A 25,153-nucleotide genomic window follows, 5' to 3' on the forward strand; every position below is an offset into this window, starting at 1 on the left:
GAACAATAGCATACAAAAATATAGACTCCTTTCATGATCTAGAGGAGAAGGCAAAGGCAACCCACTTCACTACTCTTGCCTAGAAAACCCCATGGACGGAAGAGCCTGGTAGGCTGCCATCTATGGGGTTGCACAGAGTTGGACACAACTGAAGCGACTTAGCAGCAGCAGCAGCATGAGCTAGAGGTAGAATGCTTTTCTCCTGCGTCTTTTAAAATCCAGTATTTTTTGTGATTTTATTTCTTAAAGAGTAGAGAATGGGTTTTAGGCTGCTATTTGCAAGCACTTCTCTAAAATAACACATCTCAAGCGTGGACCATGTTCATTTCCAATGAATAAAAAACCAGACTGATAAAATCGTCACTGCATTTTCCTTTATAAAACAGGTCTTAGCACATCTGCACTTTGAGACTTTCGATTCAGTGTGTGTGAACTAACAAGGGAAGATCACATGGAGAAGTTGCCACTGCGAGTATGTGTGTGCTCAGTCATGTCCAACTGTTTGCGACCAATGGACTGCAGGCCGCCAGGCTCCTCTGTCCATGGAATTCTCCAGTGAATACTGGAGTGGGTAGCCACTCCCATCTCCAGGGGATCTTCCAGACCCAGGGATTGAACCTACGTCTCCTACATTGCAGGCAGATTCTTTACCACCTGAGCCACTGGGGCGGCCCCACTATGGGGCTGATTAAACCATATCTAACTTAGGACAATTGCAATGATGTAAATTTCCAAAGCCCTGGACAGAGGTGCTGAATCAGGCCCTCCTCTGCTCTCTCCTCACTCATGCTCTTTCTCCAGGATTTTGGACTGGAGATGGGAGTACAGGGTAGTTCTCTTGGTGGAACCAAGTTCACAGACCCACAGAAGCCAGGGATGGATGGGGGTACAGGGGCACTAGGAGAGCAGCTGGGCCATCCTGGGTAGGAAGAGGTGGAAACAGAATGCAGAGCCAGAAGGCAGAGAAAACCACAGACACCCAGCCTTTCCTGGGATCCCCTCCTCTGTGCCAGGCACAGGCCTGACGGGCCATCTGGCATCTCAGTGAGTCCCCACAGCAGGGGAGGACTATTGTCACCTCCATTTTACAGGCGAGTGATTAAGGGACTTGCCCAGTGGAGGAAGAGGTCTGCAGGAGGGCTCTCTGGACAAGGGGAGGGAGATCTGAGAGGTCTCAAGAGAGGGAGCAGCTGGGGATGGAATGGAAGGTGTGTTAGGACCCTTCTTGGATTTTCACCAAGACCCTGGGGCCAGCCCTGCCTGTCTCCCAGCCTGGGTGCTCCCAGCCGCTCCTGCCCACATCCTCAGCATGAGCCCGACTCCTGCCCCACCAGCCAGAGCCTAGCCAGTGGTACCCCCATTTGGTCCCTCTGTGCCAGGCCTGCCACAGCAGTGCTGTCTGCCCCTGGGATATGGTGACCATGGCTGGCAGTGGACTTTTCCCTGGACAGACACCTCTGCCAGGCTGAGGTGAAGTCGGCATGGCAGGCGGGATCAGAGCCCAGCTAGGTTTAGATCCTGACCCCGCCCTCACTCACTGTGACCCTGCCCCTCTGAGCCCATTTCCCCATCTGTAACAGCAGCCACGACTTCTAGGGGAGTAAGCGCACCCCAGCTTCAGGTGTGGGTAAAGGACTTGGAAAAATCCCTTTCTACAGTCTCCACGGGTTTGGGCACTAACCCTCACTGGCTGAGACCTCGGGGAGCATCGGGGAGCACATTCCCAGGAGAAAGCTCCCTCGCCACCTCCTAGACATGCAGACCAGCCCTGCTGCAGGACTGATGCTCGACGCTCCTCCAACAAAGGAATGGAAGGCTGGGTCCTGCGATGGCTGAAGCCAACACTCGAGAGTCTCTGCCTGAACAAGATGAAAGGCTGAGAGGAAACAGAAGTGCTCGGATGCTCTCAAGGTCAGCATCCAGACAAGACAGCAGAGCGCCGTGAGAAAGGTGCTCCTCCAATTATCCAAGCAGGAATGGGCTTTGAACACGGGTGAGTCAGAGCAAAGCTGACTTAGCCCCTCTCATCTCTCCATTTCCTGGAACAGCGCCGTCCGTCGCAAACAGCTTTAAGCAGCAGGAGACTGTTGCACAAAAATACACTCGTGATTCAACAATGAGCACAATGAGGCATCAAGTCTTCCTGTTCACGTTTTTAGGAAAAGCAAATCATCTTTAAATTTCTCATGACTGTCTTCCTTTTTACATGGTGGTTATTTTTAAACACTTTAATAATTTACTAGAATAAGATGTTTAATGTATTTTGGTACATTCATGCTTTGAATTTTTTTTTTTCTATTTCCAAATGTATTTGATATTGTATCAATATCAAATATCTAACACAGTCAAAAGCTATGGTTTTTCCAGTAGTCATGTATAGATATGAGTTGGACCAGAAAGAAGGCTGAGTGTCAAAGAACTGATACTTTTGAACTCTGGTGCTGGAGAAGACTCCTGAGAGTCCCATGGCCAGCAAGAAGATCAAACCAGTCAATCCTAAAGGAAATCAACCCTGAATATTCACTGGAAGAACTGAAGCTGAAGCTGAAACTCCAGTACTTTGGCCACCTGATGCGAAGAGCCAACTCATTGGAAAAGACCCTGATGCTGGAAAAGATTGAGGGCATGAAGAGAAGGGGGAGACAGAGAATGAGATGGTTGGATGGCATCACTGACTCAATGGACATGAGTTTGAGTAAACTCCAGGACAGTGAAGGAGAGGGAAGCCTGGTGTGCTGCAGTCCATGGGGTCACAAAGAGTTGGACACGACCAAGTGAATGAACTGATTTGTTTTTAATTTTGTGAATTCTACCTTTTTAAAAACAAAATATACTCAAATTGTTATTTCAAAATTAGGCAAAATAATGAGCAAAAAACTGGCATTGCTGATTTTCTCAAATATTGCTATTACTTGCACTTTCTACTACTCAAACCTCATAACTCATGGTGAAGATTCCTACAACCTCCATTTACTGATGAAACTCAGGTGCACATAAATCAGTGAAACAGAACAGCTAGCCCAGAAATAAACCCACTTATCTATGGTCAATTGATTTACAACAAAGGAGCCAAGAATATACAATAGGGAAAGGACAGTCTCTTTCAAGAGATGGTGCGGTAAAGACTGGGCAGCCTCATGCAAAAGAATGAAACGGCCACTGTCTTACACCTTACACAAAAATTAATGCAATGGATTAATAGCCTAAATGTTAAGACTGAAACCATAAAATTCCTAGACGAAAACATAGGCAGTAAGTTCCTTGACATCGGTTTCAGTGATAATTTTTTGAATTTGACACCCAAAGCAAAGGCAATAGAAGAAAAAAAAAAAAAGGAAAAAAAAACAAGTGGGACATCATCACTAAAACGCTTCTGTAGAGCAGAAAACACTACCAACAAGAATGAAGAGGCAGCCTACGGAAGAGGAGAGACATGCAAGTCATATCTGATAGGGCTAATACCCAAAGTACATATAGAACTCATACAACAGCAAAAAGTAAAAAACCCCAAACCACCCAATTAACAGATGGGTGGGTCTGAATAACCACCTTCCCAAAAGACATACAGATGGCCAACAGGTCCAGAAAAGCTGTTCAGTATCACTGATCATCAGGGAAATCAAGTCAAAACTACAATGATATCACCTCACACCTGTCAGAAGGGCTACTAGCAAAAACACAACAAACAACAGTGCTGGTGAAGACGGGGAGAAAAGGGAACACTTGAACAGTGTTGATATGAAGGTAAACTGGGACAGGTACTAAGGGATAAGAAAAGAGTATGGAGGTTCCTCAGAAAGCAAAAAATAGAATTACTATATAATCCAACAGATATACTTTTGGGTATTTATCTGAAGAAAATATGACACATTAATTGAAAAAGGTATCTGCACCCCCATTTTCACTTCAGCATCATCTATAGTACACCAGGTATGAAAACAACGTAAGTGTTCATCGATAGAACGATAAAAATGTCATACATATATACAATGGAATATTATCCAGCCATTAAAAAAATAAGGAAACCTGGCCGTGTGTGACACGGATGGACCTTGAGGGCATTATATTAGGCAAACGAAGCAAGATGCAGAAAGTAATATTGCACGACTCTATTTATATGTGGAAACAAAAAAAAAAAAACAGGCTGAGACAGAGAACAGAAATGAGAAGGCCCGCGGGTTGAGGTGCTAAGTGCTGGCAAGGACAACACATGGGCGAAGAGGGTTAAAAGGCACAAACCTCCAGGAACACAATACATTAAGTCATGGAAATCAAACGTATGGCATACTGACTGTAGTTAATGATATATACTGGGTATGTGAAAGCTGCCAAGAGGACAGATCTTTAAATTTCTCATGACAAGAAAACAAAGCATGTAATTTTGTGTGGTGGATGCTAACTAGACCAAGAAAATGAAATGTCAAAAAAACAAACACACACATCCCTGGCAGTCTGGTGGTTAAGAGTCCCCCTTGCAATACAGGGAAGATGGCTTCGATGCCCGCTTAGGAACTAAGGTCCCACGTGCCACAGGGCAGCTAAGCACGCATGTTGCAACAAAGACCCAGCACAGCCAAAATTCAAAAGATAAAACACAATTTCAGTCAGGCATCCCACGCAGGGTCACACAGTCTGAGGTGGCCCACCGGGAGCCAGCCAGCCTACGGAATCCCAGCACCCCTCTCTTACCTGCTTTGTTCTAAGGCCCGGTGGGAATCCAGGTACCTGGATCCAAATGCCTGCATCAATCTCAGCATACTGCCTGGTTCCTTCTGGACGTTCACTACCAGTAGGTCTCCTCTCCTAAACACATCCCTGGGAACTCAGCGCCATGTGCAGATGAAGAAACTGAGGTGCGGAACGGTTCCGTGAATCCGGTCAGTCTGATGCAGAACCGCAGCTCCTGACCACACATTAGCTGCTTGGGGGCAGCTTCAGGCTCCCCTAAGCACCTTTATACTCTGGGTCTTGCCAATTCTCACCAGCACACATAGCACACGCCCTGCCCAGAGCCCAAGGAGCACAGGCAGGTCAGAAATCCAGGTCTGCCAGGCTCCAGAGCCTGTCCTTGCCCCCACACCTGCCCTGCCATGAGAGCAGAATGGGGCTGATGGGCAACCCAGTGCAGAAGCCCAGATATCCACACACACACCATGGCTTTATTATTTGTATAAATCTCCAAAAGCACATTTCCTGGATCTGCAGCCAGGGCAGACGCCAGAGGCAGCAAGGCGGGGGGGGGGGGTGGGGTCGCTCCGTCCAGAGTGCGAGGGTGGCCGGAGGCGGCGGCGGTGACCGCAGGCTCACTTGAGGCGGTAGAGGACCTTGCGCTGCATGCGGTGTTGGATCTCGCCCCGCCGCAGCATGAGCTGCAGGACCTTGTGGATGGCGTGCTCGGGGTATTTCTGCGGGACACAGGGTGGAGTGAGAGGCATGCCCCCAGACACCCCACCGTTCAGGAGCCCAGGCACCCCCTGCTCATGGGAACTTTCCAGCCTTCACGACCTACCACTTTGCATCCTAAATGGGCTCACCCGTCCTAAGCGCCTACTACATACCAAGCTTTGTCCTAAATCTTCACCAACTCATTCTACCCCTCAACATCCCTGAGCAGCTGGTACGTGATTATTTTACATTTTACAGGGGAGGAAGCTAAGGCACAGAGAGGCTAAGTCATTTATTCCATGGACTGGAGCCCTCCAGGCTCCTCTGTCCACGGGATTTCCCGGCAAGAATACTGGAGTGGGTTGCCATTTCCTCCTCCAGGGGCTCTTCCCATCCCAGGGACTGAACCGAGGTCTCCTGCATCTCCCTGCACTGGTAGATGGATTCTTTACCACTCCTGACATCCCCGAACTCCTCTAAGCGTTGGTCTGCTCACCCCTCGAATGGGCGGGGTACCACCTGCCACATAAACTGCCCTAAGGATGAAGAGGAAATGACAGACACGAAGGGGAGCTGAGCCCAGAAACTGGACTGTCCGTGTGACTTCAGAGATGGTGACAAGTTCCCCATAGCTTCTAGAAGGCCCTTCCACCATCTATGGGATCAAGAGCTCTGTCCCCAGCAGGCTGGAAGGCTCACCCTCTCTGGTTCTGCCTCCCCCAACCCCACAAAGGGCAGGCAAGGAAGGGAAGGGAGAGACAAAGGGCTGGGGGAGCCTGGGAGGTCCCAGCAGAACCTCAGCCCCCCGTCCTCTCCCCTTAATGTGACAGAGAAAGTCACGAGGGGAGAGCACTGGGGACAGGCCTGGGCCCAGGAACAGCTGCCCCTGCCCCATCCCAGGCCTGCCTGCTGAGTGCAGGGCGGGTGGGGCCTGGCCCCGGGAGGCCCACCTGCTTGGTGAAGTCCTGGATGATGCTGTGCTCAGACACCTGGGAGCCGATGGCGAAGCGGCGCTTCAGCTGCTTCTCGATGCGGCTCAGCAGCTCCTGGTCCTCCTGGCTGGTGAAGCCTTCCACCCCTGTGGGCGTGAGGAGGGAGGCGGGTCGGTGGGTGGGGTCTCAGTCTGCCCGTAGCAGGGAAGAGCCAGCCAGGCCCCGGAGAGAACATGAGAGGAAGACAGAGAGGGAGCCTGGGGACAGCCAGGGCCTGAGCGAGAGGACGGACAGAGGCCTGGAGTCAAGGACAGGGCAGGCGTGAGCAGAGGGATGCTGCAGGCAGAGGGAACAGCAGGTGCAAAGATTCAGAGGTGGGAAATGTGCCCACTTCATTCAAAACCTAGTTGTGGGGCCAGGGACGCAGCCAGAGGGTGGACCAGAGTGGGGCCAGGTCCCACGAGCTGGAGGCCACAGCACAGGTTTTTCTGATTCTGGTGAGTAGAGCAGCCACTGGAGGGCCCTGAGGACAGCACCTAGACCCCAGGCAGCTAGACAAGTCAGGAAGACTTCCTGGAGGCGGCTGTGTGAGGATGGAAAGCTAGAGGGGACCCAGCAGTGACCCAGGAGCATGCAGGCTGTCCCGGAGACCACATCTGTGAGGCACCCCAGGCAGCCCTGACAAGCAGCTCCTGATTTCTGACAACTGCTGGAAGGGGTCTCCTCTGCTGACCCAGGCCTGCAGAGGCCTTGGTGCTTCAGCTAGAGAGAGCTGGAGGCGGGGCAAGGGGGGAAGCCACTGAGAAAGACTTTGAGGCTTCAAGTTGAAATGAGTTCACAAGGCAAACTCTTATATAGCCTGCAAAGCCCAACTCTAATTACCCTGCCCCAAATCATACCCACCCTATGCCCTGAAACATCCAAGGGAGCCCCCCATAAGCAAGTATCTCAGGGAACAGAAAGCCCCTCCAGGGCAGAGACTGAGTCGTCATCACCAAGGGGAGGGCAGCGGCAATCAGCCCCCACCCACCTCCCCAGCTCCAGCCACACTGGCCCTTGAGCACACCAACCCTGCTGTCCCTGGGGTCTTGCCACTCAGCCCTCCCTCTACCTGTGAGCCCATCCCCACACTCCAGGGAGCCAGGTGTCCACTCATGCCCATCCCTGCTTCCTGCCACCTCCTGAAAGCCCATCCTGGACCACCCGACGGGGACACAGTCCACCCCTCCCCGACACAGCCGCCCTGCTGGAATTCTCCCCTCCGCACTCTTGGCCCCGAGCTTGGCATGTCTGCCTCTGCTGTGTCTCCCCAGGAGGAAAGTGGGGACTCAAGAGATCTGCTCGCTCCTGCCCTCCCAGGACCTCAAACAGCCCGGCAGACACTAAGCCCTGTCTGCTGGCAAGGGAACAGATTCGTCCCAGGGGTGCCTGGCATACAGTCAATGCTCTGGGAAGTCCACTCAGAGGCTTAGCCTGAAGCAGGCGGCAGGACTGACAGCAGCCTGACCCAAACTGGCCTCGGGGTCAAGAGACCCACAGTCTAGCTGGGAGAACGGCGACCAACCTTGGGCACCGTGAAAAGGCCTGTCTGGATGTCAGTTTTCTCATCTCTTAACAGGGGAAGGACTAAGCACCCAACCTGGCTTTTGGGGGCAGCTGTAAGTAAAACGGGGGAAGAGCGTCAGAAGCGCTCAAATGGTTACAACTCAACAAATAAGGCTGCCGAGTGCTGTTCTTAACCAATGATAAAACCGTGAGCCTTAATAACGGACTGGGCCTAAGAGGATTGTGCTCCAGGGTCTAGAGAGGCTGTTCTTCCTATCTTGGAAGAAAATGGCTGGTGGGCGTGGGGACGGGGGAGTGGCTTCTTCGCAGGAGGAAGCACAGAGACCTCAGCAAGGGCAGAGAAACAACCAGGACAGCAGGCAACCAGCAGGAGCCCCAGCCAGAGCCCACGGACCACCCAGCCTATCTCCCCACATCTGCTCACCTGACAGGGTGCCGGACAAGGCGGCATCCAGCGTGGACACCTGGAAGAGCCTCAGCGCCTCCTCCACGTCTGCCTCCGTGGCGAAGGGCTGCAGCTTCATCTTGCTGAGGGCCTCGGCGATGCGCACGATGGCCTCCAGCTGCCTGCGTGGGAGCAACGGGACGCCAGGGTGCACTCAGTCCATCGTCCCTCTCCTGTCCAGCCCCTTCACAGGGAAGGCTGCAGGCTGTCCCCGTGATCCATCTTCTTAGTAAGAGAACCCCAACTTCTATTCCAGCACATGGCACCCAGCTACAAAACATTTCCCAATCTCCATCGCATCTAGGTGTGTCTGTGTGACTAAGATGTGGCCAGTATGTTATAAGTCCAAACATTTTATGGGAACTTTAGGAAGTGTCCTGAAAAAAACAGGCCATTCTTTTCCTCCCTTTCCTGCCACCTGGAATGCAAGGGTGATGGCTGGAGTTCCAGCAGCCATACTAGACAATAAGGAAAAGGCTGAGCCTGAAGGAGCCCAAGTTGCTGCAGATGACTGAAGAACCATCACGTGATCCTAGACTCCCTGCCCTCAAACATTTTCACATAAGACGGAAATAAACTCTCAATTAAGTGACTTTATTTGGAACTTCCATTATATAGAGCAAAACCCACTTCTATCTAATCAGTGCTGGAAGCAGGATTCAAATGAGGTAGGTCTGTTTAAGCTCTTAGTCACTCAACTGTATAAACTCACCACAGTGAAGAGAGTTAACAGCTAAGATAACTGAGGCCCAGAAAAGGAAAGCAATCTCTCAGCCATCACATGGTGGGCAGGAGGCAAGGACCAGGTCTCCTAACTCCCATGTCTGGACCTTCCCTCACCCTCAGGCTTCCCTAAAATGGGGGAAGCTAGACAGAATTCAGAAGAGAGGGTTCCAGAGTTTCCCAACAGTAAACGAAGCAAAAGATACAGACAATTAGGGAGGCCACTGTTTTCATTCCTAAAGGAGTGGTCCCTGCCCAGCAGCCTGACCATGGCCGGCACCAGTGGGTCCCAGCCCCAAACTTGCAGGGCACCCCTCGCCCTGTAAGCGAGGCTGCGCATCAGCCCACCCGGCCCGCTCACCGGACGGTGATGGGGATGCTGGAGCGCCGGTCACTGTCTCTCTCGTGCTGACGGGCCCCGCTCCGCATGATGATATACCGGTTCTTCAGCTTCTCTGCGGCCTCTGCTGACAGCCGGGGGCCACATTTCCTGCAGGACAGGGGTTGGGGAGAGCAGTTGCCATGAGAGCGGGAAGCAATCTTGGGGTACCCACCCTGGCCGGCCTCTGCTGGCTTGCAGACACAGTTTCTGGGCCCACCAGATGGCAGGCTCACAGCAGTGCTTCCCCCCAACACATTCAGGGATGAGATGCACAATGACACCCACGAGAGGACCCTGGTGACTGCTGTCCAGGGGCTGGAAGCATGCCAGATTGGGGGCGAGGGGCAGGAAGGTTGGCAGTGGGGGGCATTTGGTCAGATCCACCTGCACTCTAGCCCCTTCACCCCATAGCCCCGCCCCAAGCCAAATGATAGTCACTGGTTTAGGGGAACCTCAGATCACCTACTCCAGGGCTTCCCTGGTGGCTCAGATGGTCAAGAATCTGCCTGCAATGCAGGAGACCTGGGCTTGATCCCTAGGTTGGGAAGATCCCCTGGAGAAGGGCATGGCAACCCACTCCAGTATTCTTGCCTGGAGAATCCCATGGACAGAGGAACCTGGAGAGCTACCGTCCATGGGGTCGCAAAGAGTTAGACACAACTGAGTGACTGAGCCCAGAAGGAGGGCGGAAACTCCTCAAGGCCCCCCTGGGACGTGGCATCAAGGGATAACAAAAAGTCAGGGCTCTCAGACTCACACACAATGGCCCAAGCCTCCAAGGGTGGGGCCGTGAAGAGCTCAGAACCATGACAAAGAGCCGGTACCACCGGGTACTGGGTCACTGGGACAAAAGCAGTGAGGAGGCACCCGCCCAAATGCAGTACTTCACCTCCCATCAGAAAGGCACTCGAAGACCCCTCCACCCTGGGTTTTAGCTATAATAAGAGACAGAGGAGCTGCGTGTCCAAAACCTTGATACAGAAGTGAAAAGCAGCCTGTGGAGCCAGGCACCTGGGTTCAAATCCTGGCTCCACTAGCTCCTGCCTGTGGCCTTGGACAAGTTACTTAACCTTTCTTTGCCTCAGCTTCCCCATCTGTAAAATGGGATGACAATACACCAACCTCACAGGTTTGGGGAGAGGGATAAAGTTCGCTTATATGTAAAATAATCAGAGTTCCCTGGTGGTCCTAGTGGTTAGGATTCGGTGCTTTCGCTATTAGGGCCCAGGTTCAATCCTGGTCAAGGAACTGTGATCCTGCAAGCTGTGCAGCGCCACTCAAGTTTTAAAAATTGAAAAAATGCTCAGAATGACACCTGGCACAGAATCCTTACTATGTGTATGACTACCATTGCTGGCAGTCTGTGAGAACAACAACATTTAAGGCTGCAGCTGCTGTGCGTTGAAGTGTTTATTTGGCGCAGGGCCGTGCCAAGCGCTCACGCGACATCTTGTGTGATTCTTACAAAAACCTGAGGGCACAAGCACCCCAGGAAAGCGAGGCTCAGAGGTCAGCTGACTTGCCCAAGGCCACACAGTGCGGGCAGGTGTTACCAGAGACCATGTCCACAATGCCTCCCCACACATCAGAGTCAAGGGGGTCTTCAAGGCCATCTAAACCCTCCACCCTTATTTTAGAAATGGGGAAGCTGAGGCCAGGAGCCACAGGGTGGGTGTGTGTAGGGGAAGAAGCAGCAGAGCTAAACCCTAAGGGCTCATCTGAGGCATCCTGAAAGGGCTCTCCCTGACCAGGAAGACTGGCAACCCCACCCCCGGGGGCCTGTGTCTGGGACTCACGTGCGGCAGTAGGCGATGAACTTCTTCAGCTTGGCCAGGTCAATCTCACCCTCCACGGCCTGGGCCTGCGTCAGTGCGCTCACATGCAGCGTGATGACGTGTTTAGCCAGCATCTGGGAGGCAGAGGGGACCCGGGGTCAGCCCACAGGCCTTCCCAAGCCAGGTCCAACACAGAGCTGGAGCAGGCGGTGAGGGAGAGCTCCCAGGGCTAGAACCAGTGGAGAGGAGGTGGCCCTTCTTTCCCTCAGGGCTGTCAGCTGGTAAGACAACGTCAGGAGCTGCCAGGCCCTCCCTTCCACCCTGGGGCGGGGCGAGGCTGCCTGAGAACAAACCTCCACCCAGGGAGGCCGAGCTCAGCAAGACAGGCAGACAACCCTGAGACCAGACCCAGCTGGGCCCTGCACCTCCAGGCTTGCCTGCTACACAAGCCCTTGAGTTCCTCCAGAAAGACTAAACGGAACTAGGGTTCTAACATGCTTGCAATCAAAGGTCAACTCCCTCGTTCCACATACAAAGGACAGACACCCAGGCAATGAGTGACCCCAAATCAAACCACATGTGGTACACAGGAGAGGCAGGACCAGGGACCCCCATGTAGTGTTTCTGGAGTCTGCAACCCACCTCCTTGGGGGCCCACTGACAGGCTGATCTGGTAGCCGGGACTCTGGACCCTTGAAGCCCCTGTCTGCCCACCCTCCCCCCGCCAAGACCTGCAGGCCTGGGAGGAGCCCGGCGCCTACGCACCACGTCCCTCTCCTCGTTGTGCTCGTCCTTGACGATGAAGATCATGTCGAAGCGGGACAGGATGGTGGGCATGAAGTCGATGTTGTCCTCCCCCTTTGTCTCGTCCCAGCGGCCGAACACCGAGTTGGCAGCAGCCAGGACGGAGCAGCGGGAGTTGAGGGTGGTGGTGATGCCAGCCTGAGAGGGGAGTGTGGGGGCGGCAGAGGACAGAGATGGGAACTCGGGGTCACAGCCTTCTCAGGACACACAGACACACACAGACACACACACACACACGACAGCGGGAGTTGAGGGTGGTGGTGATGCCAGCCTGAGAGGGGAGTGTCGGGGCGGCAGAGGACAGAGATGGGAACTCGAGGTCACAGCCTTCTCAGGACACACACATATACACACACACACGATTCCAGGACCACTGCTGCAGTCAGCAGAGGCTGGGCCACTCAGGACAGCCTGAGCACGGGGCCAGGGCCCAGCCCCTCCCAGCACTCCCGGCATGGCCGGGCCAAGCCACACTGTGGCTGAGCGGGCCCCCGGGGAGGGCGCTCACCTTGGCGATAGAGATGGTCTGCTGCTCCATGGCCTCGTGGATTGCCACACGGTCATCCTCTCGCATCTGTGTGGGAGAGAGGAATGTCCACCAGATCCAGGTGAGGGGGCTGGGGTGCAGTGGCAGCAGGAAACCCTACAGGAGCTACTGCTCCTAAGTCCCCACTCCGTGCCAGCCAATGGCAGGAACAGGTCACCTCCAGTCATGGGGATAACGTGTGGGCTTTGCTCTCGTCTCCCCACTCTCTAGGCTCGGAGAGGTTTATTATGTCCCTATAGTGATGGGAGGTCTCTACCTCATCAAAGGGGGGTTCTGCCATTCACACCCCCAGCCCACGGCCGCCAGGTGCCACCAGCACTGAGCCACCCCCTCACCCAGCTGGGCTCACCTTGTCAAACTCATCAATACAGACGACCCCTCCGTCGGCCAGGACCATGGCCCCGCCCTCCATGATGAAGTTCCGGGACGAGGGGTCCCTCATCACCGAGGCTGTCAGGCCGGCCGCGCTGCTGCCCTTCCCAGACGTGTACACCTGGGGGACGGCAACAGGAGGGTTGCCCCCAGGCTCTGACCCCAGTAAGTCCAGGGGCCCCCAGAGCTGGAGCCTTGCCCAGGGTCACACATCACAGCGGGGTGCAGAGCACAGACAATCTCAGCGTTCCTCCTCTGATGGGGGGCCACCAGCCACAGCTGGCCTGGAGGTTCTCCCCAGGCCTATTCACATCCATCAATCACCTGAGCCTGACTGTCTCATGAACAGCTCCCGGGAGCTGGGCTCACGAGGAGTAAACTGAGGCTGAGAGAAGTGACACCCTCCCAGTAGAGTGGACACTGGACTCTCCGGAAAGGCTTCCCTACCCTGAGTCCCATCATCTTTGTAGGGACCTGAGAACCACATGCTGCCAAGGGTGAACTGTGGCAAGTCCAAAGCAAAGTGTGCTTAAGTGTATGAAATACATGGGGATTTCAAAGTTAGTGCTAAAAAGAACACAAGTTATCTTCTTCATGTTCTGTGTTAAACCACATGGTGAAATAATAACATTCTACACACGTTGGATTAAACAGAATTATTAAAATTGTGTACATGCATGCTCAGTCATGTCTAACTCTTTTGCAAGCCCAGAGACTGTAGCCCACCAGGCTCGTCTGTGCATGGGATGTCCCAGTCAAGAATACTGGAGTGGGTTGCCATTTCCTTCTCCAGGGGATCTTCCCTACCCAGGAATAGAACCCGTGTCTCCTGTGTTAGCAGGGTGATTCTTGACCACTGAGCTACCGGGGAAGCCCATCACCACCTTCTTTTGCTTTTCTTTTTTTTTCTTCTTTTGCCCTTCTAAGAGGCTACTAGGAAACGTACACTCCTCAAGGCTCACAGCTGGAGTCCACGTGTCTCCACCGGGCAGCGCTGGCAAAGGACCCCTGGCCCACCTCGCGTCTACCCGGAGGCCACGCTTCCCCCATAAGACCACGCGGCCATCCTTACCCACTCCGATCCCCCAGATTTGCTGAACACCACACAGGGGACCCGGCTGACCGGACACTCGGGTTCAAATCCCTGTTTTAGCACATAATAGCCATGGGACCTTGGGCAAGACGCTGAGTGGTTCTCTACTTGTTTCCTCATTCATAAAAAGGGGTGATAGGACCTACCACCCGCAGCTGAGGTGAGCAGTGAATGAATCGAGACACGAAAGCACCACACACAGCACCTGGGCCTTGATTTCGGCCATGACTGCTATCGATGTGCAGACTCAGCGGATGCATAAACTGAGGCCGAGAGACTGGGTGACCTGCTCAAGGCCCACAGCCAATTACTAGGCAGGCTGAGACCCAAACCCTATTTGGTCCATCGCCCTGCCCGCTGCCCCAAACCTACAGGCACTGTCGTCCCCTTCTTCCTCTCTCCCCCGTGGCCCCTCCTGCAGCTTCCTCCCTGTGGGGAAGCCAGGGCAGGCAGAGGTCATCTGGGACACTCACCCCAATGGGGGAGCACTTTTCCACGAACTTCAGCAGCTGGGACTTGGCCGTCCCCGGGTCCCCCAGCATCAACAGGTTGATGTCTCCTCGGCGAGTGAGGCCGTCTGGCAGCCTGGGGGGACGGGCAGGAAGGCCAGGTGAGCAACAGGAGAATCAGCAAGGGCAGGTTGGTCACAGCGGTCTGGCTACCACTCCCACCCCACCACGTCATGAGCCCTGGAGTAGGTGGGACGCGGGGGCTCTGGCCTGAGAGCCACGCTCATAGCCAGCTGTATCCCTTAGCCTCCTCTGTCTGCCACCCAGGGAGGGAAGGGTCAAAGGAAATGGCACCAAGAGCTGGGCCTGGGCACACACACACAGCATCTGATAAACACGTGCCCAAGCTGGAGAGACAGACGCCAGCAGGCTGCTGGCAGTATCATGGAGCAGACACCGCGAGAGCAGGCTCCAGGCCAGGACATGCGCCTGTTAGCAGTCTCTTTAATGCTCTATGCCTCAGTTTCCTCATCTATGAAATGGGCTCAACCATAACTCTCTCATAGGGCTAACTTGGGGACTAGGTTGCAAACACATGAAAACACTCCGAAGACTGTCTGGTACATGGTAAGAACTCAGTAACTGGTAGCTGCCAGTAACATCATTACTCTCTATATCTCTACTGTCAGAATCTCGAAAGGACACATGATGTCCCCTGAGTGTTAGGCTTCCATCTGTCGTATTCATATGGACATCTGGGTACAAAGGGGTGGTGTCTCTTGCCTAAAATTGCACAGTAAGTAAGTAGTTATCAGAGATTTAATCCCCAGTCTCCAGACTCCACACCCAGAGCTCTCTCCACTGCATCTGCCAGGTCCCCCAAGCGCCCCACCTAGCCAGGGTTGGGGGGACTGCTCTGGAGGGAGGGCATGGATTGGCCCCCTGCCAGCTGACAGCAACCCTGGGAGGTGGGAAGGGTGCCTGAGAGTAGGAGGCGGGACCAAGGGTCCCAGGCAAATGGAAAGAGTATTCCCGTCCTGCCCATCTGGCAGCTGCCCTGCTGTGGGCAAGTCACCCATCCCCTCCCTGGACCTGGGAAGGCTTGGTTGGACCCCCACCTCTTTCGGGAGCCCCCGAAGAGCAGGCAGGCGATGGCCTTCTTCATATCAGTGCCCCCAAAGATGGAGGGGGCGATGCTCTTGGAGATGAGCTCGTAGACGTTGGGGAGGGCAGCCAGCCGCCGGAACTCCTCCTCCTCCTGCGGGGTCACGGTGCCGGCAAAGGTGCGGCCTGGGCGGGCAGAGCGGATGCAGGTGTATGAAGGCCCACCCTCCCAGCCCAGGGCCTGCCAGAGGGCAAGGCCCTCAGAGCTGGGCAGCAGGAGCATCAGTCTGAGCAGACAGACCCCACTTCTTGCCCGAGAGCTGGGCCTGTGTGCTCCAGGCTCCAATGAGCAAGGAGAAGACCTGGAGGTGGGTGTGAGGCGTTGGGCCAGATCAGAGGGGCCTCAGGGACCACCAGGATGTCTTCTATCTTGCTGAGGGCAGTGACAGGTATCTTTGGTATGAAAGCACTGCTCTCCCCGGCTGCCGTGCAGAACAGAGTGTAGGGGTAGGGGTGCAGACAGGGGGAGTAGGAGGCGGCCCGGGGACGGACGAGGGGGGTCGGCCCAAAGCCCACTCACCGGAGCCATCTGTGTCCACCTGGATGCCCAGGACCCGGATGTAGGCGCTCCGGATGCCCACGCCCACTCTGTCGCGGCCCCTGTTGGAGGTCAGGCCAAACTTCTTGATGGAGTAGATGCCCATGATGGTGACCCTGTTCCCAGGGACAACCTTGTCACACAGGTACCTGACAGGACGGTGGGGAGGAAGGAGGAAGAAGGTGAGAGTCTGGTGGGGACAGGAGCCCCTGGCTCCCACCACCCTGTCACACTCGCCGTTCACCTCAGCATCTCTATAGGAGGTTTCATGAGCTGATCTGGCTCTAGCCGCCGCCCCGCCCCAGGGCTCTCTCCCTCTCACCACGACCCAGCCCACACGTGGACGGCCCAGCTACTGGGAGGAGGACAATCCTCGGTCATGGCAGCAGCCTGACTGGGTGGGGTCAGAAGGCCCACCCCCAGCCCCTCAGGGTCCCCATCTCCACCTGGCCTGCTGTCAGAAGCGCTGCAAGGCTCCCCTCAGCCATCTCAGGGGAAGCCTTCCTCCTGATACCCTCCCAGCCTCCCTGCAAGGGCCACTCCCCATTTTTGCCTCTTCACAGCTCCACAAAGCTCAGGCAAGTCATTTTGCCCCTGGACTTTAATCTCCTCTTTAAAAAAAAAAAAAAATGCTGCATCAAGGAAGTCTCCAAGCCCCTCCGGCCAGAACCATGCTCCGGTGCAGCATGGACAGGACTCTGGGGCATGTATTCGTACTCTGCCACTTAAGAGCTGTGTGACCTCAAGAAAGTCACTGCAGCTCTCTGAGCCTGGAGGGATTTGATAAAGTGATCTGACTTGCTGGGTTACTGTGTGATCAAGTGAGGTACCAGACCCAGAAGGGCATTAGGCAAAAGAGAGTCCCACCCCCTAAAGGACCCTCACTGTCACTGTTAACATTCTGGGACTTCTCTCTTCCCAGATCCCACTTCTTCAGCTTTAAATCTAACCCCAGACTGCACAAATAATTTAACACCAAATACTTAAGTTTGTATGAAGGAACCATGGTAAACACTTCACATGCATTTTCTACTTTAAATCTCCCAGCAGTGATGAGACAGTATGGCCCATCACTGTCCCCATTTTCCTGGTGAGAAGACTGAGGCTCAGTGAGCTCACGTCACCTGCTCAGCAGTCTGACCGCTACACCTTCCACTGTCGCTGAGGGAGCTAACGACCTATGGATCCCCTCGTCCGAAAAGCGTACTGCACAGACTATCTGCTTGAGGTATCAGGGTGCGTGAGCCCAGGTGAAGAAGCCCAGTCCATATCTCCACGCCATCCTCCCAGGCCCTGGAAGGGGACCGGGCCGGCCTAGCACCCTCTCCCCACTTTTCGATTACCCAGCAACATCCAAGAAAAGTCTTAACAGAAAGCCCGGGGTGGGACTCAGCCTGGGAAGAGGGTCCTCCCCACCCTGCTGGCTGTCCAGCTGTGCCACCTCGGGCCTCCCGGTTCTAAAGACGGCCAGGGAGACTGCAGGAAGAATGCAGGTAGCAGCAGCCAGACCCCCCGACTCAGGGAGCTGGTCACACGTGAGACTGACCCACCCCTGCAGAACACTGGGAGATGAGGGGAGGAAGCACCAGGCAGAGAGAAAGTTTCCATAACCAGCCCTCTTCCCCGCTCCCCACTGCACTCGGGGTCCACATACGGCCCCTGACTCAGCGGTGGGAGGCATGGCCAGCCAGCCTGCTCACAGCCGAGCCGGTGTGGGGGGGCACAGCCAGGGGCCCACTCACCGGTCACAGTAGAGCTGCATATGCCGAGGCATCTCCCCGTGCGGCACAGCGTCTGGCAGCTCCTGCAGCTTCAGGGTCTGGAAGTCCACGCACTTGCACTTGTCCGGCATGATGAAGTACGGGTCCAGTGGACACTTGGGGCGCCCAGCCTGATCCCTGTAAGGAGAGAGGAGAAGAGTCACCAGAGCTACCCCCAGGGCCCCAAGCCCAGGAAACCCGTCACACAAGTCAGCGACAAGCCTGGTCAGCGGCAAGTTGGGGGTCTCCAGGACAAGCTCGGGGAAGGCGCTAGAGGAGGGCGGCTCAGCGGGGTAAATACACGGGGTTAGGGCTGGGGAGGCCAGCTTGGAACCTGGCTCTCCCATTAATCTGCGTTAGACAGCCACATGGAGGTGTCTGGCAGGCAGCCAGACTGGAGTCTGGGGTTCAGTGGAAACACACTTCTGCATGTCCTCTGCACTCAGGGTACTCCAAAACCCAGACCAAAAAGGAATTAAGTGTAGAAAAGAGAAGTGTGGCTTAGGCCTGAGGTTAGGAAGCAGAGGGGAACCAGTGGCCAAATGGGTGAGGGCCCTGAAGCTCAGGGTCAGCAATCATCTTCTGAAAGGAGCCAGAGACACATATTTTCTGTCTGTGGGCCACGAGGCCACAGGCCACGCAGCCATATGCCACTGTACTCCAAGGAGCCTAGCATGTTCCTGGGCCTCTGCTCCAGACCTGCCCCAGTGAGCCAGGGTTTGAAGACGCCAGTGGACTCCCCACCCCGGGCCCCTGCACGGGCTGCCTGGGCTCCCTGGAGGGACAGAACTCACCACCACAGAGGGGCAGGGGGATACCACCCTGTTCTCAACCCCAAGACCCAGGATGTCCACTTGGCCCTACACACACAGGGCACGCTGCGGCCCCAGCCCCTCCCAGCTGCAGGGCTTCATCCTCATCCTTCACACCTCCGCTCAGATGTCAACTCATCACCCCCCAGGTACCACGGGGCCCGCGAGGCCCACTCACGTGTTGCACTTCCGGGGCAGGGCATAGCCCTCCAGGCCAGGGCGCATGGCAATGTTGGTGAGCGTGCTGCGGCAGCTACGACACTGGATGGAGATGCGGGTGGCCTTGGCGCGGACCCCCGAGGCTGCGATCACAATGCCCGGGATCTTCACCAGGTGTGACATCGTGTCCGACTGCAACAGAGCCGCAAGGAGGGGGCTGGGTGAGGGAAGCCAGGGATGCCCAAGATCACGCATCAAGAATCTCTTCTATTCTAACGTCTGCTGAAGTATTTAGGAATAAAGTGCCATGTCTATGATTTACTTTAAAATCCGTCAGCAGAAGAAAGGAGAAAGCAAGTAAGGCAAAATATTAACAGCCGTTAAAACCAGATGGAGTCATTACTCTATTCTTGCTACTTCTTAAAAAAATATGTATTTATTTGGTTGTGCCTGATCTTAGTTGTGCCATGCAGTGTGTGTGTGTGTGTGTGTGTGTTTGAAGCCCGGCCCCCTGCACTGAAAGCAGAGTCTTAGTCACTGGGCCATCAGGGATGCCCCTCTCACTACTTTGGTGTGTGTGATATTTTCATAGTAAAAAGCAAAATAAAACAAGAGAAGTTCGCTTTATCATCATCTTTTCTTCCATTTCCAACAGGTTTTCTGGGACAGGCAGGAAGGCTATGGGTTCGAGCTGATGACCCCTAGAGCCCCAGGAGGTGGAGGGGAGCAGGACGGAGGCTGGCCCTTTCTGGTGACTGAGGCCAGGGACACACATGGCTGTCACGGCCCAGGGGACCCCAGAACTGCCGACACCCCCCTCAGAGCTTGCTTTCTGGAAAACACTCTACAGAGTGTGGATCTGAGTCCTCAGGATCCCGGAGTTGGAAAGGACCGGGGCTGCCTCAGCCCCCAGGCCACCCTGACGAGCAATCCTGGTAGAGAGGGCTCCACCTCTGTCACAGAACGCCCACCCAGGCAGGCCAGTCACTGGGTTTTCCAATGGGGCTGAGAAGAGGAAGTCTGTCCAAGTGGGGCTTAGGTTTGCTTTTCTGAGCAAACAGCTGCCCCAGGAAACAAGCCCAAGTTCGCCTCCACGGACAGGCAAACACACGATGCTCGGTTTAGTTTCAAGAATGGTCCCACCTGCGCCTCCCCCGCGCCTCCCCAGCCTGGTGCAGGGCACAGAGACAAAGCTAGCACACACCACAGCCTCCAGAGCCCACGGCCAGCCCTGCTTCTGTAAGAGACATGCCGCTGTGCCAACCAAGGAGGGTCTGGTGGGGCCCTGAACTGAGCAGCAGGACATGAGGGCTCCGGCAAAGACCAGCACGTGGCCTTTTGGCAGCACAACGTGGGCCCGGAGTTCACCAGGCACAGGCACGTGCGTCCTTTCACTTGCTTCTCACAATAACCTTCTGAGAGAAGAACCAACATTCGACCCTCACCTCCTCCTCGGGAAACTCTCCTGGGTCCCACTCCTGCCTGCTTTATAAACTCTCCTTTCACTTGGCAGCCAGAGGAAGCTTTTAAAGACAGAATCAGCCCACCCGCCTACTTACCTCTCAATCCGAGGCCCTGGCCACCTGGCTCTCCACTCGCTCCCTCCCCTCCCCTGCCCTGCCCTCACTGGGGTCCAGCCACTGAGGCTGCCTCTGCCCCTCGTCTGTCCCTTCAAACGGCTGCTGTCCCCACCCCAGGGCCTTTGCACCTGCTTCTCCTTGAGCCTGGAACACTCCTCCCTTGAGCTGTCACAGGGCCATGCATCCCTCAGACTCGCCCCAACACCACTTCCTCAGAGAGACCTTCTCCAACCACCACGCGGTCCCTCGGCCCGTCACGTTGATCCCGTTTTTTCTTCTTCATGGCTCACGTCCTGGGACCTCAAACAGGCTCACTGCTCCTTGTCTGTTTCTCTCACTATAGGCTGCATGGAACCAGGTACTGTCTGTCTACAGCGAGAGTCGAACCCAGCATCCGGTGTGAGGGAGCCACTCAAAAAATATTTGCTGGATGGCAGATTGGCCCTGTCCAGCTTTCCTGTGGCCCCATCACTCTCCAGTCACACTGACCGTCCTTCCCTCGGCCTGGTACACTCCTGACCCCTCACCTTGCAAGCTTTACACTAGCCATGCCCTGCCCTCCTCTCCCCACCCCATGTTCCCTCCCAGCTGTTTGCATGCTGCTCGTTCTCACCCACAGGCCTCCACTCAGATGGAGACAGGCTGCTGTTCCCTCTGGAAAGCAGCCTTCTCTATCTTTTCCAGAGGGGCCCTATGCGTTCTCATCACCTCCCAATTTCTCCCATTGCTCTCACAGTCACCTACAGTTATCGTGGGTGATGTTAACCATTTATCCAGTCTCCCAGGAAAAGAAGCTTGTCCTTGAGGTCACTACTGCTCCTCCAGGACCCAACTCATGTCCTGCGCACAGAAGGAGCTCAACAAGCGTTTGTCCAGGGAGCTAATGTTTCAGAGGCAGAAATAGGCTCAGAAAGGGTGAGTGAGTTGTTTAGGGTCACAGAGCTGGCACTCAGGTCTCTCTCCAAAACCCCTCCACGCACACAGCCGCCACCGCCACCGCCACCCTCCGAGGGGACCCACCTTCAGGCTACGGATGCTGGATGGACTGGCGTCCGACTTGAGCATGACCTGGATGTCCTGGAGTACCTCGTCACCAGCAGGCCGCGGCCGGGTCACCTCGTCAGCCACCTCCTTGGCAGCTTCCTCCAGCTGGAGATGGGGAGGGGACAGCCTGTAAGTGACAGAGCAGGGCCAGCCCTGGGGGTCCCGGGGCAGGGATCCCACTCACCAGCTGCAAGTGCTCGGCTGGCTGCTTGTACAAGTAGTCAGCCAGCTCCTCGTCGAAGCTGGCCAGGTCCTCCATCTCCACCTCGATCCAGTACTCCCCCAGGTTATAATGCCGCTTGAGTTCATCCCTGGAGTAGGGGCAGGGAAGGGCACAGAGAAGAGGAGGCAATACTGGCTGAGAAGCACCCACACCCTGAGTCTGCCCACACCACTGCCCCCCCCCCCCCACTAATGTCCCAAACACATCGAGCTCCAGGTGGATCTGCTATTTAACCCAGAAAACCACCCCCCACCCTGACCCCCCGGGACAGAGGCATCATCAAAGAACAGTTCAAAGTTCATAGACGAGTCTGGCAGACTCTCACTGCAAACCAGTCCTTTCACTGGACTCCCTGGACCCTTTAACCCTCTCTCAGATACTAACAAGGCACACAGCTGGAACCTGGTGATGGAAGGCAGCAGAGACAGTGCCTGTCTTATCAACCACCGGACTCTCTTTACAGAGCATCCTGTGAGACTATTATCCCAAAAACGCTTTTGGGAGCAACTGACCTCCTCAGCCTCATCCCTTTCTACCTTACGTCCAGAGCCATATACAACAGCCAGTCTGGCTCTGAGAGTCCCTTGTTGTAACAGGCCACCCCACACTGCCCATGTATGCACCTCCTGCTATCAAAAATGCTTTCCACACCAGATACTCTTCTCTCAGCTCTAGATCACCTTAAACCTCCCCTAACTCTTCTTGTACACTCCTCCTTTGAGGCAATCATCACTTTGTAATTTACTTGGGCATGCCTACGCCTCAGTCCCACTGATTCAAAAGCTCCTTGAGGGCAAAGATGAATCTTTTCATCTTTGTACCCTAGGGCCTGGCACACAGATGGTCAGTGTCAGCTGGTGCATGAATAAATGGAAATAAGGGTGGCTATGCCCATTTTACCGATGAAGAAACTGAGGCTCGGAGAGACTGTCACTTGGAAGTCACTGAGCTAATAATGGATCAAGCCCAAGTTTGGACCTGCAAATTCATGCTCTCTGCATTTAAGGGCCTAAAAGGATTTGGCGGGATGTCACCATTGTATAATAACTGGGAGCAGGAGCTTTACCCAGCTCATTCAGTGCTGCAGCTCATCACCTAGAAGAGCGGCTGGCATGCATACAGCAGGTGCTCAATCAATAGAAGCTGACTGAGTGGAACGAATGAATGAGTGAGCAAGTAAGGTAAAACATAACTACCATCTCCAGAGATCTGAAGATAACTCGCTTTACATAGTATTGCAGCCATTACATAGAAGGACTATAAGAAACAGATGAATACAAGCAAATCCTGGGAAAAGATGCAAAGGGCCAAGGTGACTCACTCAAAAGTTAACTTCAGATATGAAATGTACAGAACCAAACGCCATGAGGATGCGGGGCCCCAGCGAGTGGAACTCAGCACGGCTGGGGCCGCAGCTCCCCTCTTGTCCCGCTCCAGCACGCACCTGTACTTGAAAGTGAGGCCGGTGCGGTCGGTCCCCACCCGGTACTGCCGGAGGAACTCCTTGAAGCGCCTCTGCAGCTGCGATTTGCGGGCCTGCCCCTCATCGGCCGCGTTGTCGCCCCCGAAGCTGTCACTGTAGAAAACGCCGGGGTCGTCGAAGCCCGACATGACTGCACCTGACGCGGAACGAGAAGATGAAGCAGACTGGAGGGCAGATGGGGGCGTGCGGCGTTCCCTCCGACACGCAGGTGCTCGGCTCCGAGTGCGAGGCAGACGTAAGCCCGGTTCCGCCTCCCAGACCTCGACCCCAGCTCTCCCATGAGACACCCCTGCCCAGCCCTACTGCGCCCCAAATGCAGACGCCGGCCGTCCCCCGGGGGGCTGGCTCCGAGGGGCTCACTCCCCAGCCCCTCCAGCCTCACCTCGGCCTTCCCGCGCTCCACGGAACCGCAGGCACAAGAGCCCCCACCGTCCACTGCCGCGTTTCGCGGGAAAAACCAGATGCAGCGTTTGGACGCCGCGGCCGCTGCGCCCTCATTGGTTCGCCGAGACCCCGAGGCCAGCGATTGGGCCGCTCTGCGCCTGCGGGTCCCGCCTCCAAAGAAACTGCTGAAGGGGATTGGCTGCAGGGCGCAGGACGCCGGGATACCCTCCTTCCGGGCTCCATTTTGCTTCCCGGACAATTTGGCGCGAAACTGAGCTGGAGGAAGCGGCGGGGCGGGGCGCAAAGATGGCGGAGGGGAGGGCCGAGGGCCGAGGGCCGAGGGCCAGGGTGGGTGTGTGAGGGCCCTGCTGTGTACTCGTCTTAAACCTTTTTCAGGAGGAAATGACCCCTTTGCGACCATGGGCGGGAGAAGCTATAGGTCCCTGAGAAGTACTTGCTTCTCAAGGTGTGGTCACTTGCCTGGTGTGAGCCCGCTGTCCCCTAGCGTCTGGAGGGGGCGCTGCCCTCCTGCCCTTCCCGCTCTCACACCTAAACAAGTTGAGGATTAATCAAAATAATCCACCTCTGGTCTCCTTAATGCCTCTAGGACCAAAGTCAGACTTGGGACTCCAGGAATGTTTTCTTAGGCCCAAATGGTGTTTTTGTTTGTTTGTGTTTTATTTTGTTTCTTAAGTTGTAGAAGAGTTTTCATTATTTGGTAATGCTTAAAATTTGCGAAAATTCACGACCAGATTCTCAGCCTAGCTTAGAAAAACGGGAAGATCCAGCAAAACTTGACGGATTCTCAAGTGGCAACAAGGACTGCATAATCTCCCCTCCCTTCTTTTCCATTCTCACTGGAAGCAGGAACTACAGGAACCATCTTTTTATTCCATAGTCTACCCTGACATATTTACGGGCAGTGTTTAAAATATGAGTGTTTAAAGGTGTCAAAATTATACCAAATGAATCTGAACCTTCAGGGAGGTCCCTCTGCATGGAGACATAGCTTTAATTCATTCTAGTTAACAGCTCTTTAATCCTCCACCATGTGAATAGAATACAGAATATTAAGCCATTTTCCTGCTGGTAGAATTTAAAGTGATTCCATCTCCCCTCCCTCTCTTCCTTCCTTTCTTTGTCACTGCAAACAATGAATACCGGTATCCTTGTCACAGAAAATTGGAAACTGGGCCTGGGTGAAAAGAGCCAAGTAAATATTTTGAATGCCTACTCTTGGCATACATCATCACATAAACAGTGGCTTCTGGACCTAGTTGCTATGCTATTTGAAATCTCCCAAGAAGCTTTCGGTAACTAGACATTGCAGAGTCCTGCCCCACGTCTCCAGAATCAGAGTCTCTCAGATTGGGGGTCCATGATACCCACGTATTCTGATGTCACCATCCACAGACTGGTATTTGGAGACCCCTGGACCCTCCTACCAGCTGTGGGAGGCAGGTGGTTGTTAGTTTGCCAGCGAGCAAATGGAGACGTGAAGTGACTTGACCAGGTTCCAGATTTACTTCACAG

General features: G+C 54.8%; 1 protein-coding gene across 1 annotated transcript; it reads right to left on the reverse strand.

Annotated features, from left to right (window-relative positions):
• Positions 1-5,158: 5,158 nt before the first annotated feature.
• Positions 5,159-23,753, reverse strand: MCM5 (minichromosome maintenance complex component 5). The gene is made up of 17 exons (XM_061125406.1): positions 23,619-23,753; positions 23,198-23,372; positions 21,715-21,841; positions 21,507-21,635; positions 18,926-19,098; positions 17,918-18,073; positions 16,158-16,324; positions 15,592-15,763; positions 14,498-14,609; positions 12,909-13,052; positions 12,521-12,586; positions 11,974-12,150; positions 11,230-11,342; positions 9,413-9,541; positions 8,308-8,450; positions 6,336-6,463; positions 5,159-5,405 (listed from the first exon to the last, which is right to left on the reverse strand). The coding sequence occupies exons 2-17, from the start codon at positions 23,362-23,364 to the stop codon at positions 5,304-5,306; spliced, it is 2,205 nt and encodes a 734-aa protein (XP_060981389.1). The 5' UTR covers positions 23,365-23,372; positions 23,619-23,753; the 3' UTR covers positions 5,159-5,303.
• Between the last annotated feature and the right edge of the window lie 1,400 nt (positions 23,754-25,153).

This window comes from Dama dama, chromosome 22, assembly GCF_033118175.1.
Source record: "Dama dama isolate Ldn47 chromosome 22, ASM3311817v1, whole genome shotgun sequence".
Taxonomy (NCBI): domain Eukaryota; kingdom Metazoa; phylum Chordata; class Mammalia; order Artiodactyla; family Cervidae; genus Dama; species Dama dama.

Bases quoted from the DNA above. Each gene is read 5' to 3' on its own strand.
- MCM5 (XM_061125406.1), bottom strand. From the start codon at position 23,364: ATGTCGGGCTTCGACGACCCCGGCGTTTTCTACAGTGACAGCTTCGGG. The intron at 21,636-21,714 runs GTGAGTGGGATC...CCCCATCTCCAG, and splicing joins CAGCCGAGCACTTGCAGCTG to CTGGAGGAAGCTGCCAAGGA. The intron at 8,451-9,412 runs GTGAGCGGGCCG...GCTCCCACGCAG, and splicing joins AGCATCCCCATCACCGTCCG to GCAGCTGGAGGCCATCGTGC.